Here is a 19,956-nt window from a genome sequence, read left to right as displayed (position 1 = left end):
TGGTCAAAAACACCAAAAATTTAAGAAACTTACAAATGGACTTCAAAAGAAGGTTGAAGGAAGCTCGTCACATTTACTAGGAATTTTTCAGGATATCTAGAATATGCAGAACACTTCGACGGGCTGATCCATCGTAGTATGTGTATAAGTGTTGTGCCGGTAATTGGGCACATTTACAGAAATTTGAAATCAGCTGTTTTTCAAAAACTTTTTAATGCATCACTGCTATTTAGACAGTTAACAAAAGCTTTTACGTACCATGTCAGCTTTTTTTCTGGGAGTATGCGCACAAGGACCGAGTAGTTCATCCGTCAAAAAGCTTTGTAAAACAAGACAACTGCAAAGCAAATATAAGCAAGAAAGGAATCAACACGATTGTGTATGTGACAAGTATAACAATTTCATACACACATAGTTGCTCTACGTTAAAAAGTCGATTTTTCACACGAAATTTTTGCACGGACGTGGAGTGGATGGATGGCAAAAGTGAAAATAATACTAGAAAAAGCCACAGAACCAGGCATAAATAAACAAAAAACGGATTAAACAAATAGTTGGTGTATTAACAATATTTGAAAAGTAAAATTTATGTCTGATCCGTTGCACAAAAATTGATATTTAGTATTTAAAGAAACTTATACGTACATATTCACACGCGTACATACATACATAGAAACCTGCATACATACATCGTTGAAAGTAAAGACGAAGAACATCGATACTCGAACAATTCGAAGGCTTAATTATGTGGTGAAGAGCAACTTTAAACTATAGGTATACTCGACATATATTAGGTTAATCTTATAAGTAAGTAAATCCCTTAAGCGAAGCAACCGCAATGATAAACATACTTACTTACATTTATATATACATACATACACAAATACATTGGTATACAATATATGTATGTGTGTATGAATGTGCAGGTGTGTATATTAGCTAATACAAATAATTTTCTTTATCCAGTTAGTGAAAAGAATGAAAACTGTGAAGTAAGCTATTCGCCTGGTCGCTCACCCCATTCTAAAAGCGCTGGTGCAACGAACGAGCTGCAGCACTGCACTGAATTGTACGTGGGCGACAAAAAAAAAATCCTTTAAATGTTGATGCTGATGGCGTATAAATGGTCCTTGTGCTTTTCCACACTCACATGGCTGACGTTACTTTCAGGTAAGTGGGCCGTAAGAACGTGTGATAACTAGGAAAGGGATTAACATGCAAGAAGTCAGTCCAAAAACAGATAACATGACAAATGTAAAGGGTTTGATCAGGAGGGGATCGAAGAACGGATCGGGGGAGCGTTGACGTTTATTATAAAATCCCTACCATACAATATGAGGCTATCAACACAAAAGAAGAAAACCCCTAATTTTTTGGTGTGCGCGGTGGTCGTGTAAAATACATTTGTTGTATGATGAACTTTCAATACAATGATGGTTCGTTGGCTGGACGTGCAGTGATTAAAATCCCATAAACTCCACCAATTTTCAATTTTTTACAAATATTCGAATAATAAAAAAATCAGTCTGAAAAAAAAACTGTTCAAAACTAGATGGATTGGAAAAACCAACAGTCGCTGAAGAGAAAAAACTTGAATTGCTACAATTAACCCGGCCGATTCATCATACTTTCTATAACAACCTTAAAAGTTCAATAAATGTCCGATATGAAGAGTTTATGATGACAAAGGCGGAGAATATCTTCAGGGAGGTTTCATGAGAAAGTGAGCCTTGGTGGGGAGATAATTTTTTGTTTTAAACGGAGACAGTGTAGATAAAAAGTTGTTAGAACCTTCAATCAACTTAAAAATATAAAATTCAATCTTAAATGCATTTTCAATATCTTTTATTTACTCTTAGGGTCAAATGCTGATTTAACTATTTCATTAGATGAAATAGCTTGTTTTGCAAAAGCTGTCAAACAATTTGTGATTTACCATTCGACTGATTAATAGGAAAAATAACTACAGTAACTCTATTTTTTATAACTCCTATATTCTTATTATTAGATGTATCTAAAGGTATTAGCTTTGTCCCAATCCTGATTTAAAAAAGTCGAAAGATGTTATCCTAAATTGATATACAACGTTTTAAACTCGTTTGAAATATGTATATCCAACAATTCAGTTTTGACTTCATCGGAGTTGTTAAGAAATTATTCAACCATGAAGTTTATCCCACACGTGACAAGTATGAGAACGTAGTAAAAATGTTTAGAAAATAGTAGGCGTTGCTAAAACGCCTTCTAGTCGTTATAGAGATATCAACCACATGTCCAAAAAATGTTTAAACAAAAATACGCGTGTATATGTGAGTGATACTTGCATTGCCTACTTTTGTGAGCATCTCAGATAAGGTATATGCATGTGTTTGTGCGTTTCTCTCCGCTGCTTGTATGGACATAATGATTGATTTGTTTATGTGCATGCAAGTCACTGCTCAGTATCGGCTTAGAGATGATAGTATCCCTTAGTGTTGCTAATATTCGTCACAATATATAACTTCACTCACGGTTAGCTTCTTTTATTGCAGATATTTTCAGTTTTTTTACATAACAGTACATTAAATCAGTACTGTTAGGCGTCTTAACCTATCTATTTAAACCTGAAATCTTTAGCTGGTTTTATCAGAACACTTCAACAAAGACGAAATACTGCGTACAATTGTCCCACCCGTGACTATGGAAGATCTCTTTAGCTTTGTACTACTTTCTCTAACTACTTATGGGATTTTCAACTTTTTTGGGCACATTTCTTCAGTCATTGAAATAAGACCCAAATATAATATATGCAGAAGTAATGTAATCTAAATTTTTCCAGTTCCTAGCTTACTTACGAAACAATTCACGAATACTGCAGTTTTGATAGTTCTTTTCATAAATTACAATTAAACTAGTTTTCACTTAATTCTAAAACAATTTCCCCAATTTTAATTTGCTTACTACATCAGTTTTGCGTTGATAGCCTAATACATTTCAATCATAGCTAATTTAACAACCAAGTCGGTGATTGAAAGCTTAGGTGCTCTTTATCACAAAATGAGGACATTTTGGACAAATACGAAAGAGCTCCAAAATTTAATAAAACAGTCTGAAGGTTTCTGGAGTTTAGAATCGTATTCGACATTAATTTACATATTTTGCTATTCTCCCTGTCAGCAACATTATTCTTATTCAAAACGGTCTTGCAATTTTGATTATTGTAATGTTGGCCTATTAGACTGGGTCGAAAAAATGTTGAAGAAAACCGCCCCTAAGTTTGAAGCTTTTAAATGGAAAGGAAACCAACTTTTTGTTTATCCTACCACCTAAACAGATTTTTTTTACTTTATTGTTTAACACATGACTATAAAAATGTGTGCTATTATTTTGTTTTTGAGCATTGTCCAGCAAGTTGTAGCCCGTTAAATATTCTTCTCGGTGATTGCTATTAAGAAGAGCTTTCGCTGATTTTATGCACATGGTGCTTTAGTTTTTACAAAAAATTAAATAAGAGCTTAGTAAATGTTTAATTTTCCCATGGCAGAAATATCGGTCACCGTGGTGCGTTGGTAGCGTGCTCCCACTACCACACCGTATGCCCTGGGTTCACATCCCGGGCAAAGCAACATCAAAAATTTAGAAATAAGGTTTTTCAATTAGAAGACAATTTTTCTAAGCGGGGTCGCCCTTCGGCAGTGTTTGGCAAGCGCTCCGGGTGCACTTCTGTCACGAAAAGCTCTCAGTGAAAACTCATCTGCCTTGCAGATGCCGTTCGGAGTCGGCATAAAACATGTAGGTCCCGTCCGGCCAATTTGTAGGGAAAATCAAGAGAAGCACGACGCAAATTGGAAGACAAGCTCGGCCTTAGATCTCTTCGGAGGTTATCGCGCCTTACATTTATATTTTTTTATGCCAGAAATATTCCACCGTTCAAACCCTACGAAAAACCCACCGACTGTAAGGGGGACTTAGCAATGCTTTTTAAAATAACGTAACATGTTTTAGGCGCATTTTTGCAATTATTGTGATATTTACTAACGAAAAAATTTTTCTGTTGGAATTTCAGTTACCGATTCGGTACGGATAACAAATCTCAAAGTACCACACACTTATACTTTAGAACGAAATACCGAACCAGATCCTCTGGTGCTGGACTGTGAATACGAAGTAGAACCACGGGAAAAAGGATTTGTGCTGAAGTGGTTATTCAACAACCACTCCATTTATCAATGGATACCATCAGTGAAGGGCTTTGCCATGGTAAGTGCTGGATCGTACTATAAGGCCTAAAAATAAGATCTAGACTCGTGTACATATATGTACCTCAAAACTGTTTTGGGTTCCTTGATCAAATGTCTTTGAGTTGATTTTGGAATAAACGAAAGAAGAGTTAAACTATATTTTAAAGCGAAACAGGTATAATAATATCTTTCCCATGAATTAACTGATATTTCGAAGGTCGCCACAATATAAAATGTTCTCGAAAAATATTCGCTGAAATATTTCAATAAGTGTGCTTTCAGACGAAAATCTTGATCAAAGAACGTGAAGAGGCGAATAAAAAACATACAACACAAAACACAAATTTTGAAACAAATTTTCTATCGGAAAATTTTTCAAAAACTAATTATCTTTAAAATTTGCATATATTCAGTGTTACAAAAAAAAAATTCGAAACACTTTTGAAGTGACCTAGTGTAAGTTGTAGGCCTTGACGAGTACATCATGATAATGTGTTTCAAAATTGTCTAACACCCCCAAATTTTCAAGCTATTGTCTAAAAACCGTTTTTCGCCTATTGCGCGCACTCTAACAACCATAACGTTGTCACATTTTAACCGATTTTCGATCGCTTTACGGTTTTGGGACAGTCGTTTATTAATTTTCTTGCTCACAATAAGCGTCGTAACTTAAACATTTATCAACCGATTTTGATAAGGCATGCATTTTGTTTCTCTGAATAAATAGTTCTTTGAGAATGAATGTAAAAAAATATATTTTTTTTATGATACGTTACATAAAAAAGACGTCAAACTGTGAAAAACGGGGAAAAAATGGTAAATCTTAGATAACTTTTGCAAAATGTCCCAATTTTTTGTATAAAGAATAAACAAATATATGTCAGCTGCAAGCTTGAAATCTTCTTCTTTCCAAAACCGAAAAGCGATCGAAAATCGGTTAAAATATGACGACGTTATGATTGTTAAAGTGCGCGCAGTAGGCGAAGAGCGGTTTTTAGACAGAAACTTGAAAATTTGGGGGTGCTAGACAATTTTGAAACACATTATCATGATGTACTCGTCAAGGCCTATAACCTACACTAGGTCACTTGAAAAGTGCAAAAACACTACAGTACCGTGTGATTTATTCAGGGATAAAAAACTTTTGAATAATTTTCTTTAGATACATTTTCATTCGAATAATAATCTAAATAAAAATTTATTCGAGTTATGCCCAACTCTGTCCCCAACTACGTATTTCGATCCGATATGCAAACCCCAGCAGACTTAAGAGTGCACTTTCTTAACGCGTGCTCAACATCGCATTCTTTCTAATCGCGGCGTGCAGAAAAAAATCAATTGATCCCACCACCAGTAACGGAGCGATACGGCCATTTTTCAGTTTTTTAAGAACATTTTTTGACAGAAGGAAAACCTTGAGTTTTCGATTTCGTATTCGCAATACTGGTTTCAAACTGCGTATTTTGAGTGACATTGTACGTTTTACCTTTTATCGTCGAGAAGCTAAACATTCTCAAATTTTTATCTATCATCGTATTTTGTAGTCTAATCTATGTATGCACATATATTACATTATTGAAAAATCTTGTGACAAGATTTAATTAAGATTACTTTAATTTTGTAAATGTGAAGGGCATAATGAAGTCCAAGATAGATACAAAAATATTTACCATGGAAGGCAGTCCCGGTGTTATAAGCATAAAAAAGCCAGACTGGAATATGACAGGGGAGTATACTTGCACCGTACAAACATTCGAGTCAACAGATAAGAAAAGTGCCCGCCTTCAAATTATTGGTAAGAAAATAATTTAATTTACACTGACAAAATATATACTACAGATTCAAAATTGAGATACCCTAAAACATATGCTAGTCTAGACGAACGGATTTAAACGAAAATTTCAGATTTTTTCAGTATGTTTTACAAAGAAAAGATGCATATATGAGGATTTTAAAATACTGAAAATGGTTCTTATTTCCACCATTTGCTGTTTAAGAATAACGCAACAAAAGCGGCAGCAAGGGCATCAGGTCAAAAGAAATTTAACAAACCTTGTCTAAGGCTTCCTTTGGAGAAGTTCTTCCTAAACGTTGCGAAGCTGGCGGTGTTGTTCGATATCATTTAGGAATCGCCTGCTCCCTTACTATTGCCACTTTCACATAGTCCGATCTCGTTCTAGTATCTTTAAGATTAACAGTTGTCATGCCTAATGCTAACTGTCCCTATAATTTTAAGTGCTATAATGACAAAAGTCAGTTCCACATGAAGTATATATTTTTTAAATAGTAGGAACATTTTTACACCATTCAATTCCTTTTCCCTATTCGTATTTATAGTTGTTAAGTATTTCTGAATACCAATATTGAACAAGTAAGGACGGGATTGTGTTCGAATATGCCAAAGACTTCATACTGTAACGAATGTTAGCAGCACTGAGCGATGCTATCGTCTCTAAGCCGATGCTAAGCAGTGACGTGAATTCACATCCATAGATCAATCATTATGTATCTACATAAACGAAACAATAATTGCACAAACACATGCATATATCTGAGATACTCCTATAATTATGCAATGAGAAAAACTATAAAATTGTGCAATTGTAGTTACAGCTGAGAAGTTTGCGAGCTGCTGGACTAGTAGATTCTGGAAGTGCCTAGAAGATGCGAAGGTTGAAATCAAAGAGTATAAAAAGCGGCAATTGTAGAGGCGCTGGAATTCAGTTTGATTTGAGATTTCGATTAAGACGCTATCTAGCGAGCAAGAGCAGTATTATTTTGAATAGTAGAGTTTCATTTGAGCTATCAATCAGTTTGGTTATTAAGCTATTCGTTGCAAAGTTTGAGCGTTATTGTGAAGTACTTTAATAAAGGCCATTTTGCATTATTACATACTGGAGTTATTTATTCAACAGTTTAGTGATACGAACTTAGCAAAAGGGCAAATAAGAGGATTTGCAAGTAAATTCGTTACTATTGGTGTCAGAAGAGGAATTGTTGAATAAATTCCGAATATAGGGAATACAACTTGGACATGACAAAGTTGAGTGAATTGAAGATCCAGCAGCTGAAGAAGGAGTTGGAGAGCCGTGGATTGAATACAAGCGGCATTAAAATCTAACTTCAAGCACGATTACGAGAGGCAATGGAAGCAGAAGGAATTAACGTGGAAGAGTATGTCTTTCCTCTTGATGGCGAGGAGACAACAAAAATTGAAGAGAGAAACGAAACATCGCAGACAATTACCAGCACAGACTTGAACATGATATTGGCTGCAATAACTGCTCAAACATCCCAGCTGGAATCGCAGGAGACACGTTTAACATCCAAACTGGAAGAGCAGAAGGCATATATGGCATGCCAACTGGAATCACAAGATACACGTATCTCAGAGATGTCGTCAGAAATAACATCCAAGATGGAAACACAATTGGAAGAACAGAAAACATACATGGCATCACAAATTGCAGAACAATTAAAACAACAAGAGGCACGCATAACATTACAGCTCGAAGCGCAAGAAGAGCGTATCTCAACAAAGCTTGAGGTACAGGAAACAAAATTCTCATCGCAGCTGGATGCTGTTAGTGAACGACAAGATAAAGTGGAGGCCGAGATGGATGCTTTGAAAGATCGGATTCAGGAGTTACAATTGAACCGTCCAATCACTTCAACATCTACTCTGAAGATAAAATCCCCAACGTTTGACGGTTCTGTTCCATTCCAGGTATTTAAGCTCCAATTTGAGAAGACGTCGGCAGCGAACAACTGGAATGCTGAAGATAAAGTTGCAGCTCTGTTCGTGGCATTGAAAGGGCCAGCAGCCGAAATCCTACAGACGATTCCCGAAGGAGAGCGGAACAACTATGAAGCATTGATGGCCGCTGTCGAGAGACGTTATGGAAGCGAGCATAGGAAACAGATATTCCAAATTGAGTTGCAAAACCGTCACCAAAGAGCGAATGAAAATTTCAAAATGGGCGTGGCTCCGCCCTTTTTCATTTAATTTGTCTAGGATACTTTTAATGCCATAAGTCGAACAAAAATTTATCAATCCTTGTGAAATTTGGTAGAGGCTTAGAATCTAGGACGATAACTGTTTTCTGTGAAAAAGGGCGAAATCGGTTGAAGCCGCGCCCAGTTTTTATACACAGTCGACCGTCTGTCCTTCCGCTCGGCCTTTAACACGATAACTTGAGCAAAAATCGATATATCTTTACTAAACTCAGTTCACGTATTTATCTGAACTCACTTTGTATTGGTGTAAAAAATGGCCGAAATCCGACTATGACCACGCCCACTTTTTCGATATCGAATATTATGAAAAATGAGAAAAATGCCATAATTATATACCAAATACGAAAAAAGGGATGAAACATGGTAATTGTATTGGTCTATTGACGCAAAATATAACTTTAGAAAAAAAACTTGGTAAAATGGGTGTGACACCTACCATATTAAGTAGAAGAAAATGAAAAAGTTTTGCAGGGCGAAATCAAAAGCCCTTGGAATCTTGGAAATAATGCTGTTCGTGGTATTACATATATAAATAAATTAGCGGTACCCGACAGATGAAGTTCTGGATCACCCCGGTCCACATTTTGGTCGATATCTCCAAAACCCCTTCACATATACAACTAAGGGCCACTCCCTTTTAAAACCCTCATTAATACCTTTAATTTGATACCCATATCGTACAAACACATTCTAGAGTCACCCTGGTCCACGTTTATGACGATATCTCGAAAAGGCGGCCACATATAGAACTAAGGCCCACTCCTTTTAAAATACTCATTATACTCATTAACACCTTTCATTTGATACCCATATCGGATGTCGAAAGGTTGGCTCATCTCGCAAATGTGGACGCACCCGTGGAATACACCGAGTTTTATAAATGGCATACGGGACGTAGAAACGAAGCGAGCGACATATGCAAATCCAAAACCTACATTCGCAGAAACGGTATCCCATGCACTGACTCAAGAAACAGCATTGCTTCTGTGTAAGCCAGTTTACAAAGCACGCCGTGTGGAGGTAGAAAGGCCAGAGTGGGTAGACGCAATATTGGAGGCGCTGAAAGGATCGCAAAAGCGGAGTGAAAAAGTTACCAAATGCTTCAAATGCGGGAAGTCCGGTCACATTGCACGTCATTGCGATCTTGGTCCTAATAGTTCCAACAATGGGGGTGGCCGTAAACGCAAAGCTGGAGGAAATGAGCAAGAGCGTGTCGGATGTAAAGAACGAAAACTTGCCCCGGCTATTGAATGTCCTGCGATATCTGTGTCGCAAATTGGAAGGAAATCAAGCAGTCTTACCGTCAGAGGGAATGTGGATGGCAAGGAGCATGTACTGACTGTAGATACGGGCGCATCTCATTTCTTGATCCGATCTGACTTGGTCAACAGGAGAGTAAAACCGTTACCTGGTGCGAGGTTGCGTACGGTCACTGGCGAGTATAACCAAGTTCAGGGAGAAGTGATATGTGAAGTCTTGATTGGAGAGGTCACGGTTCTACACAAATTCGTTGTGGCGAAGATCGTTGAAGAAGTCATATTGGGAGTGGACTTCATGGTTGACCACGACATCAAGATCGATATGCAGAGAAGGGTGATGCGTTATGAGAACCAGGATATACCACTTAACTTCAAGTTGGGGAAAGGGTTCAGTAGTAATCTAGTAATGGTGGAGAAGACTCGACAAAGGCCACGAAAGTCAAAAGAAAAGGTTGATGGATCGAATGTGCCAAATAAACCGAAATTAAAAGTACCTGCGAGAAAAAGACCGGCATCGACAAGACCTAATGGACGGACTAAAATGACTGAAAGATTTTTTCAGATGGAATGTAAGGGTGGTTTCAAGCCAGCGCGCACTACTGTTGTGAAACGTCCAGACGATAATGATGATGCAAAGTCAATCCGTCAAGTGCAAGCTCTGCGAAGAAGTTCATTGGCCAAACAGCAGAGTGCGAGGGAACGATCAAGACTAATGAGTAGTAAGATGAAACGCAGGTACAATGAGAACAAAAATTCGGAAGGTTTCTTGGAGGGAGAATTGGTACTGTTATACAACCCTCGCCGGCGGAAAGGTGTTCCATCCAAGATTCGGTGCAGTTGCGAAGGCCCGTACAAAGTTGTGAAGAAGATCAGTGATACCATCTATCGCATACAAACCACTGGGAAACCACGGATTAGAAGAGTGGTTCATTTGGAAAGGCTGGCAGCGTATAGATCGAGAGATTTGTCTGATCGGGACGATCAGACTTAGGTGGAGGGCAGTGTAACGAATGTTAGCAGCAGTGAGCGATGCTATCGTCTCTAAGCCGATGCTAAGCAGTGACGTGAATTCACATCCATAGATAAATCATTATGTATCTACATAAACGAAACAATAATTGCGTCTACACATATGTACCATGTACGTATACGAGCAGCGGAGAAGCAATGCACAAACACATGCATATATCTGAGATACTCCTATAAGTATGCAATGAGAAAAACTATAAAATTGTGCGATTGTAGTTACAGCTGAGAAGTTTGAGAGCTGCTGGACTGGTAGATTCTGGAAGCGCCTAGAAGATGCGAAGGTTGAAATCAAAGAGTATAAAAGGCGGCAATTTGAGAGGAGCTGGAATTCAGTTTGATTTGAGATTTCGATTAAGGCGCTATCTAGCGAGCAAAAGCAGTATTATTTTGAATAGTAGAGTTTCATTTTAGCTATCAATCAGTTTGGTTATTAAGCAAGCTATTCGTTGCACAGTTTGAGCGTTATTGCGAAGTACTTTAATAAAGGTCATTTTGCATTATTACATATTGGAGTTATTTATTCAACAGTTTAGTGATACGAACTTAGCAAAAGGGCAAATAAGAGGATTTGCAAGTAAATTCGTTACAATACCTTACATGAATGGAGCTGATACAGATGTATAAAAGCGATAATTTCGATATAATATCTAATATATAAAATTCTTCTGTCACGGTTTTAGAGGCTGAACTCCTCCGAAACGGCTGAACCGATTCTCATGAACTTTTGTGAGCATATTGGGTAGGTCTGAGAATCGGCCAACATCTACCTTTTTTCGCTACGTGTCTGGGGTCTTGAGATCAAAACGTGGACCCGGGTACCCCTAGAATGTGTTTATACAATATGGATATCAAATGAAAGCTGTTGATGAGTGCTATAGTACAGGATAATTTTCATACAAATGGGAGGCTAGGGTCTCGGGATATAGCCCAAAACATGGACCCGGGTACCCCTAGAATGTGTTTATGCAATATGGATATCAAATGAAAGCTGTTGATGAGTACAGGATAATTTTCATACAACTGGGAGGCTAGGGTCTCGAGATGTAGCCAAAACGTGGGCTCGGGTACCCCTAGAATGTGTTTATACAATATGGATATCAAATGAAAGCTTTTGATGAGTGCTATAGTACAGGCTAATTTTCATACAACTGGGAGGCTAGGGTCTCGAGATGTAGCCAAAACGTGGGCTCGGGTACCCCTAGAATGTGTTTATACAATATGGATATCAAATGAAAGCTGTTGATGAGTGCTATAGTACAGGCTAATTTTCATACAACTGGGAGGCTAGGGTCTCGAGATATATACTGTTTTCACACAGAAACTTAATGATCTCATTTCACCTGCTAATGAAATCGTAAATTTTTTGCTTTCACACAGAAGTAACTGCTCGATTAGTATGAAGGATGAGAGAGACAATCATGGCGGAACGATACAAGGTGGGAGCATGGTGACATACCTACAAACAAAAAAAATTCCATGTACTTGTAAATTCGATGGACAAATGTCAAAATCATACTGCGCCGGTAGTTGATGTATCAAATCAAATAAAAAAAGGTTATAATCAGCTGTTCGATGCGGCCACCTTGTATCGTTCCGCCATGCAGACAATGACATTTGCTTTAACAAATTACATTTTTAAGCACTGAACACACCAAAAACTAAGAAGCGGAAACGGAAGCGGAACGCTACCAACAGAGTTGCATTGTGCTTTTGACTTCATTAGGCATTCGACTAGCTACTAATGAAATAATAATAGATTCGAATTTTGTAGGGCAGATTGAGCTCAATAAGCGTCTTAATGTAGAAAAATGCCTTTATTATTCAATAAGCCGTCTGTGTGAAAATAGCAATAGCCCAAAACGTGGACCCGGGTACCCCTAGAATGTGTTTATACAATATGGATATCAAATGAAAGCTGTTGATGAGTGCTATAGTACAGGATAATTTTCATGCTCCTGGGATGCTAGGGTCTCGAGATATAGCCCAAAATGTGGACCCGGGTACCCCTAGAGTCTGTTTATACAATATGGATATTAATTGAAAGCTGTTGATGAGTGCTATAGTACAGGTCAATTTTCATACACCTGGGAGGCTAGCGTCTCGAGATATAGCCCAAAACGTGGACCCGGGTAGGTACCCCTAGAATGTGTTTATACAATATGGATATCAAATGAAAGCTGTTGATGAGTGCTATAGTACAAGATAATTTGCATAAAACTGGGAGGCTAGGGTCTCGAGATATAGCCCAAAACGTGGACCCGGGTACACATAGAATGTGTTTATAGAATATGGATATCAGATGAAAGCTGTTGATGAGTGCTATAGTACAGGATAATTTGCATACAACTGGGAGGCTAGGGTCTCCAGATATATCCAAAAACGTGGACCCGGATACACCTAGAATGTGTTTTTACATTATGGGTATCAAATTGAAGCTGTTGATGTATGCATTAGTACAGAGTAAGTTTTACACCGCTGGATGACTACGGTCTCGAGATATAGGCCAAAACATGGACCCGGATACACCTATAATGTGGTTTTATATTATGGGAATCAAATTGAAGCTGCTGATGTATGCTTTAGTATATAGTAAGTTTTACACCGCTGAGTGACTAGAGTCTCGAGATATAGGGCAAAACATGGACCCGGATACCCCTAGAATGTGTGTGTATTATGGATATCAAATGAAAGCTGTTGCTGAGAGCTATAAAGTTCATTGTGATATTCGATTTAGTAGCATCAACCTGGCAAAACTGATAAATATGCATACGAAGCCGAAATAAAGACAAGAATTAATAATACCCACATATACCTATTTAAATACGTCCTATTCGATTTGACTGAAATATCGTATATAAATTTGCCTATATTAGTATTTACGATGCTTTTTTCCGGGAAGTATACCAGAGACGGACAGGGACTGGGATTAGGACTAGGACTGGGACTGGGACTGAGAATCGGAATTGAACTGGAACAAAATACATACCACCCTCTGGGACTGGCAATAAGAGATGAAGAAGAAGGAGAAAAACTTGAGAGAAGAGAAAAGAGAGAAGGAGACTGAGAAAGATAATGAGGCGAAGATGGAGATGAAGCGAAAAAGACGGAGGGAGGAGTAAACAAAAAGATTAGGAAAAAGTGTAGAGGGGTAGGGCAGAGTTAGACGGAAAAAGCTTATTAAAATATATGCAGATAGGCCAAATTTAGGGCAGAACAACGTCTTCCGGGTCTGCTAGTATATATATTATATCAAATAAATAACAAATTGATACTTCTCCGACAACGTTTCTTGTTGCCTGCATGAGATAGCTAATACCGTGCATCTAAACAATAGGTTGTATGGGATCTATACTACATACATGACCGACCTACACGATTCTTCCATACAACAATATATACCATATACGTAAACATTTGGTGAAATTTGAAGCTTATAGCGATCAGGCCAGTTCCGACAATTGTCTAATCCAACACCAAAATACACCCGTTGACAAAATTTCATCTAGATATCGAAAATATTTTGGGACAAGTGGAATGGCTTAAAATAATATTCGATGGGTGCATAAGGCTGAATCATGTACCTTGCTCTTGGAGAACTACTCGCGTAGCTTTCCTGCCAAAGACAGAGAATATCGGTCATATGTATCCCACAGACTATAGACCCATTAGCTTAATATCATTTCTGTTCTAACCTTTCAGAGGCTGATAGATGTGTACATAAAGTTCAAATCCCTGAAAACAACCGCGATGGCTACACTATATGCCATTCTCCACACTCCACCTGTAGACCTGGTGGCAAAGAACATATCGTGCCTCGGGGTAGCTTAAGCGCAGACCATACGGTCATAGTAGTATAGAGTAATCATTTACAGGAGGACAAACTACCTGACTCCTAATCTGTACTTCGAAAGGTCTCTTAGAGCCACTATAGAGGTGGATGGTTGGCACAAAGGTCCCCAAATGGCGGATGAGGCGATACACGTATACTGTTCTGATCCGGAAATAAACAAGTTGTAGCCGTAACCAAAGCAGTAGAAACACTGGAATAAAAACTCTTAAACTGCAGCTGCGTTAACTTTCATACTGACAGCCAATCAGCAATTAAGCAGCAATAGTCTCGCATAGCACAGCATATAAAAGTGTGTTAGAGTGTAAGCAATCCCTGGAAGAAATAAGGTCAGGGAGCAGCATACTTCTATATTGGGTCCCAAAGCATTTGGGAATGAAAAAGTAGATCTACTAGCTAGAAAGGGTGGGTCCCTAGAAACTTGCTCCGTAGATGTCCCAATTAGATTGGGCGAGATTAAGAGAACGCGAGAGGTGCAATGATCGAACCAGGAGGGAAGGCGTGGATCCAAGCGCGTGGCTAAAAAGTGTCGAATATCATGTGTAGGTCTTACAACCTTAAGCTATCAGCGTTACTCCTGTCATTAAAAATAGAGCGATGTAAACTCATGACGGGTATTCTGACTGGACACTACCTTCTGGCGTCACATGCCGGCGCTTGCCAGGCTAAGACTCCGGCTATAAAGAGGGTCACAGCTATCACATCTAGAAGCGGCAAGTGGCATATGTCCTAGAAAGGTCCTAGTATTTGCCAAGAGGACGGAGTTTTTTTTTAACATAGGGGTTTTCAGTTTAGTCGTTAAACAAATGCAAAAACATATAAATAATTGAATTTATTCCACACACATTTTCTTACAGTTCCTGAGTCCGACTTCGTGTTAGAAACGAAAATGGATGGAGAACAAAGTGGCGTAGACATAATGTGTGCGGTGCAAAATGTGTTTCCCCAACCTATATTATCTGTAATGTAAGTGAAAAAATTACATATAAGGGTCATTTTCTTAACCTACGGTACCCGCTAACCGTAATTTAAATTGACGATAATCTATCAAATAAACTGACGGTTTTAATTAACTAAAAAGGAAATTGACAAACGGCCCTTACACAAATATTTTTTTGATATCACTCAGAACTTTATTTTTATATATCCTATATCTTTTTTAAGATTTGATACAAAGATAATAGATTCAGTTCTGACACAAACAGATCAGAATTCCAGTGGTCTATATAGTACTACAGTTAGAACGAGAATTCCACGAGATAAGCTAGAATCGCCTACACCGATCACTTGTGCATTTTTCCTACTTGGTACTAATTATACCAAAAGGAGAGAAACTATTTTCTATGGTAAGTAGAGGTAAGATTTTTTGTCATGTTCATGTTAATAGTTTACATATATATTTACACCTTTCATGAAAATGAATTCATATATTAAGTTTGTCCCGAATCTCAAAATTGTACGCCCTTAAAGGATAAGAGATAGACCTGAGTTGATTTAGCCATGCCCATCCGTCTCTCGATCTTTTTGAACGCAAAGTAGTCCCTCATTTTGTGAGATATCTTGATAAAGTTTGGTGATCGGGTATATTTAGGCATCCAATTAGACATTTGTCGGAACTGGCCTACAGGTGGTGTCTGCAGAATGGCTTGCAGTGGAGCCATCTAGGTTGTTTTCAGGGCTCCTGCAATGATAAGCATTGATAGCCTGCATACCACCTCCAACTTTTTGAAGTTGGTTCTGTTTTGTGCGGCTGTTCTCCAACATGGACTCCCTAGTATAGGAAAGGCTTTATAATCGCTGTAAATTCCCAATAAGAGCATACAGTGCTCTCTCGCCTCCACGTTGAGCAGAGGTAAAAAACTCTGCCTTGCGCCGTGCTCCTGTCCGCTGATTTCAGGGCCTCATTCAATCCACATTGCCAAGCAATTTTCCTTCAATTTACCATGCAGCCGATCCACCTAGTTATGGCTGGATATACTTCAATGTAGTTAAGACCATCCATGATCACATGTTTACAGACATTGTTGAAAGCCCCGGCAATATCTAAAGAGGCTCCTGGGATTTGAGCAGAAATGATGTTAAGCTAATGGGCCTGTACACATTGGAAAACATATGAGTGATCTTCCCTGTCTTTGGTAGAAAAGCTACACGAGCAGTTCTCGAGGAGTGCGGTACATGATTCAGTCTTATGCACCCATCGAATATTATTTTAAGCCATTCCACGACCGTTCTACTTGAAATTTGTAGCTTATCTGGGAATAAACCGTCTCGCCCGGCGATTTAAACTTAGAGCCCGAAAGTACCCGCTCCGTGATGAAAGTGCAAGTGCTGTCGCTGGTTCTTCTGAATCATGAATATAAATATTTTGGGGTTTTATTTCGAAAATTATTTGGTATAATTTAAATATTTATTGGTGGGACAATTTTTGAAAAATCATGGCTATTTTTTAAGGGTTCTCGGAGTTTTTATGAGTCCTCTTCGGTATTTTTTAGTAGTTTGACGAAAGAAAATTTGAACCAAATATTACATTTGCCCTTATTCTGATCAAAAATTATGATGAAATGAGTACTAAGGAGTTCTCATCCCATTGACGGTATCACTTATTCTGACAAGATCAGTATACATAGCCCTATAAGCTGCCTGCCACATATAACTGTTTTTGAATTTTAATACGATCGGGGTATATTTTTCATTACCTTTCGAAAATAATTATTCCCCACCGACAGCTATAACACATTTCGAAGAAAGCACACTTTTTTGTTTTTATTTGTACCAAAATTTAATAATTAATACATGTAAATATCGGCAATAGAACTGCTGAAAAAGTGAAGTTATATAAATTACTTCGTCGAAAAAAATATTGTTTTACTTACCGTGAAAATTTGTGAGATCCGATAAGTCGCGTAATACGACATTTAATCAGTATCCCCTTTTATATCATAACAAATTAAAAAATCGATTTATTTTTAAATCGGCCCCATGCAAAGAAATCGCTTAAAAACTCATATGTAAAAATAAAATCGACTTTTTGAAAATAGATGTATACAAAATGTTCAAAAAAATGCAAAATATCTAATAAATCTTACAGCTAGAAAAACTTTCGTTGAAACTGACCCCAGATACACTGTAAAAATGCATGAATCAAATATTTTTTTAACTAACCTATCAATATCAGTAAACTGTACTTATAATATTCATTATTTTATTTCATTTCATTATCCATTTTCAGATAAAGCCACAAATATACAACGCAAGTGGACTACAGTTGCCGTAGTTATATCGATTGCATCCTTAACACTGAGCAGTTAGTTTGATAGAACATTTTTGTTCATTTAGGGTATTTTTTATTTCGAATTTTAATGGATATTAAATTTTGCGGTATTTTCTAAAGTGCTTATTTTGTAAATGCATGTAAATGTCATAACAAAACAAATTAAAAATCATATTCATATTTTTATGTATAAGTACGCAAATGTACTAAGTATTAATAAATACGAAAACAAAGGAACTAGTTTAGATCGGAAACAATAGACTTTTATTTTTACAAAGAGTTGTTTTTGTCAACAGAAGTAGGCGGTCATAATATATAAGCCTTAATATCGACAAGGAGGATTAACATAAAAAAAAATTTCAACATGTTACTTTTGCAGAAATTAAGTTGCCGGATTCTATGCTGGTTAGGGGAAAATATCCCTTTTAAAAAACTTTCCAGGGGTTTACATAAATTTATACTATTATAATAAAAACTTATTATTTAATACAATACCTCGAAACAAACTCAAATACACCAGAAAAGTGTTTAAAAGGCGATTTCCCAATACCCAGTCACAGAATTCGGCAACCGAATTTCTGCAAAACGCAGACGGCTGCACATTATTATACATATCCTCTTTTATATCGATCCCTTTATCGAAAACCGTATCGCATTTAAGTTATCCGTCTTTGTTGGGTACCCGATAATATCGAAAGAAAACGTTTCGATACACAAAATATTGTTACCGATTTGACGAGATATCGAGCCCATTTAGCAATTGTATCGTAAACGTCAAGCTATCGAAAAATCATTTCCGATCACAAATGGCTTATAAGAACTAGTTTTATCCTCTCATAAACTTAGAAAATAATATAAGGGACCTTTGCTGAGAAAGGAAACATTTTATCGTTTGCTTTGTTTACACATTTGTGTGATCGCAGCTTTACCGTAATGGCACTATCAGTACAAAAAATAATATTGTTACGAATTTTGGGAAATTCTGATTATTTTGCAGTTTCTGTTAACATTTAAATCTCTGAATTGTCGAATAAATAACTCAAATATTCAGTATAACAAAAGTTCTTCATTTAGACTACTTTGAGAGTAGTACTTCAGAATTAAAGCGACAACTTTACATCAAACCACCATGAGATGAGACTACAAGCGGGCATTCGTCTTGGCTCAAGCTCAAAACAAAGGTGTAATACATCTTCTCCCAGAGTGCGGCTGTACGCTCACGTAAAATCACACTTTTTTAAGACGAAAACTTTAAACTTTTAAAGGACCACGAGAAAGGTGGTACCGGTGGCGCTGGTTGATGTGCGCGTGAAGACAAAAGCTGGCACCGCTGCCATCCAATGGCACGAAGCATAGAAATACGACCGTTAAAACATGTATCATTCACGGGAGTGACCAAACAAATAAGCGCAATGTCTGTGTCGGATTCGTAATTTCATAGAGATTAGGTCGCCAAGTCCTGTCGTTCACGGTGGGGATGAACGTTTCACCACTGTCTGTTACAAAGCAAAATCGTAAAAGGTGATCTCTTTCATCGTCCATGCACTGACGGAGAATCAGAGCAATATGGGGAACGACCCATTCTCTGAGAGGCTGGATCGCTCTTTCGACAGTTGCTCCCGCTAAGATACCAAGGCCGTGCTTGGCGACTTAAGCGCCAGGGGGCCAAAGAATATGTACTTAGATCACAGTCTGAAAGTTCAGCTTCCACGACGAAACTTCACTTATGCAGCTGAAGCTATCGATTTCGCGGGCATCCCAAACACAATCATATACAAGATGTAGAAGCGCACGATTTGGTTCCAACATTGACTCGGATCACTATATTGTCACAGCCATAACTCGCACCCGCCCTTGCTCGGCTTAAAACGTCCTGACAAAACAAAGCTACAGTTACAACGGACTGCCATAGACTACGCAATTCAGTTTACTCACCTGTTCTCTGAGGGCATAAGGCAACCCGACGAAATGCATGAGTAGTGGAGCATACCACTCTAACACTGCGTACCGCCATCGAGGTAGACATTAGAAGCCGGCGATTAAAAAACACAAATGGCAGAATGCGGCGTTGCAACCGAAAATAAGAAAGCTGCCTAAAGAGCCACTTTCAGATCAAAATCAACAAAGCCAGTATTCGAATGCTACCGTGAGCTAAAAGTTTTACTAAAAAATTGACCAAAGATGAAATATGTAAGAACGAAAACGGCGATGTCCAGGGAGTGCTAATTTTATGGAAGGAACCCTTATTTTTCTCATTAAAGGGGGCCGGCGATACGCAGGCGCCGATGGATACCTCGACAAGTTTAGAAGTAA

The 19,956-nt window shown here is 37.9% G+C and overlaps 1 protein-coding gene across 4 annotated transcripts; it reads left to right on the top strand.

Moving 5' to 3' along the window:
* The first annotated feature begins 371 nt into the window (after positions 1 to 371).
* On the top strand, positions 372 to 17,894 carry LOC137244537 (uncharacterized). 4 transcript variants are annotated; one of them, XM_067773639.1, is made up of 8 exons: positions 372 to 579; positions 632 to 807; positions 967 to 1,170; positions 4,046 to 4,239; positions 5,853 to 6,015; positions 15,230 to 15,338; positions 15,537 to 15,718; positions 17,602 to 17,894. In XM_067773639.1, exons 3-8 carry the CDS (start codon positions 1,101 to 1,103, stop codon positions 17,679 to 17,681), a joined length of 798 nt encoding a protein of 265 aa, XP_067629740.1. In that variant the 5' UTR covers positions 372 to 579; positions 632 to 807; positions 967 to 1,100; the 3' UTR covers positions 17,682 to 17,894. The 4 variants fall into 4 exon arrangements, with proteins under 4 accessions (XP_067629740.1, XP_067629739.1, XP_067629738.1 ...); XM_067773638.1 differs by having other exon boundaries at positions 372 to 774; XM_067773637.1 differs by having other exon boundaries at positions 372 to 807.
* The last annotated feature ends 2,062 nt before the right edge of the window (positions 17,895 to 19,956 follow it).

Source organism: Eurosta solidaginis, chromosome 3 (genome assembly GCF_040869045.1).
Source record: "Eurosta solidaginis isolate ZX-2024a chromosome 3, ASM4086904v1, whole genome shotgun sequence".
Taxonomy (NCBI): Eukaryota; Metazoa; Arthropoda; class Insecta; order Diptera; family Tephritidae; genus Eurosta; species Eurosta solidaginis.
This window is presented reverse-complemented; position numbering and strand designations above follow the sequence as displayed.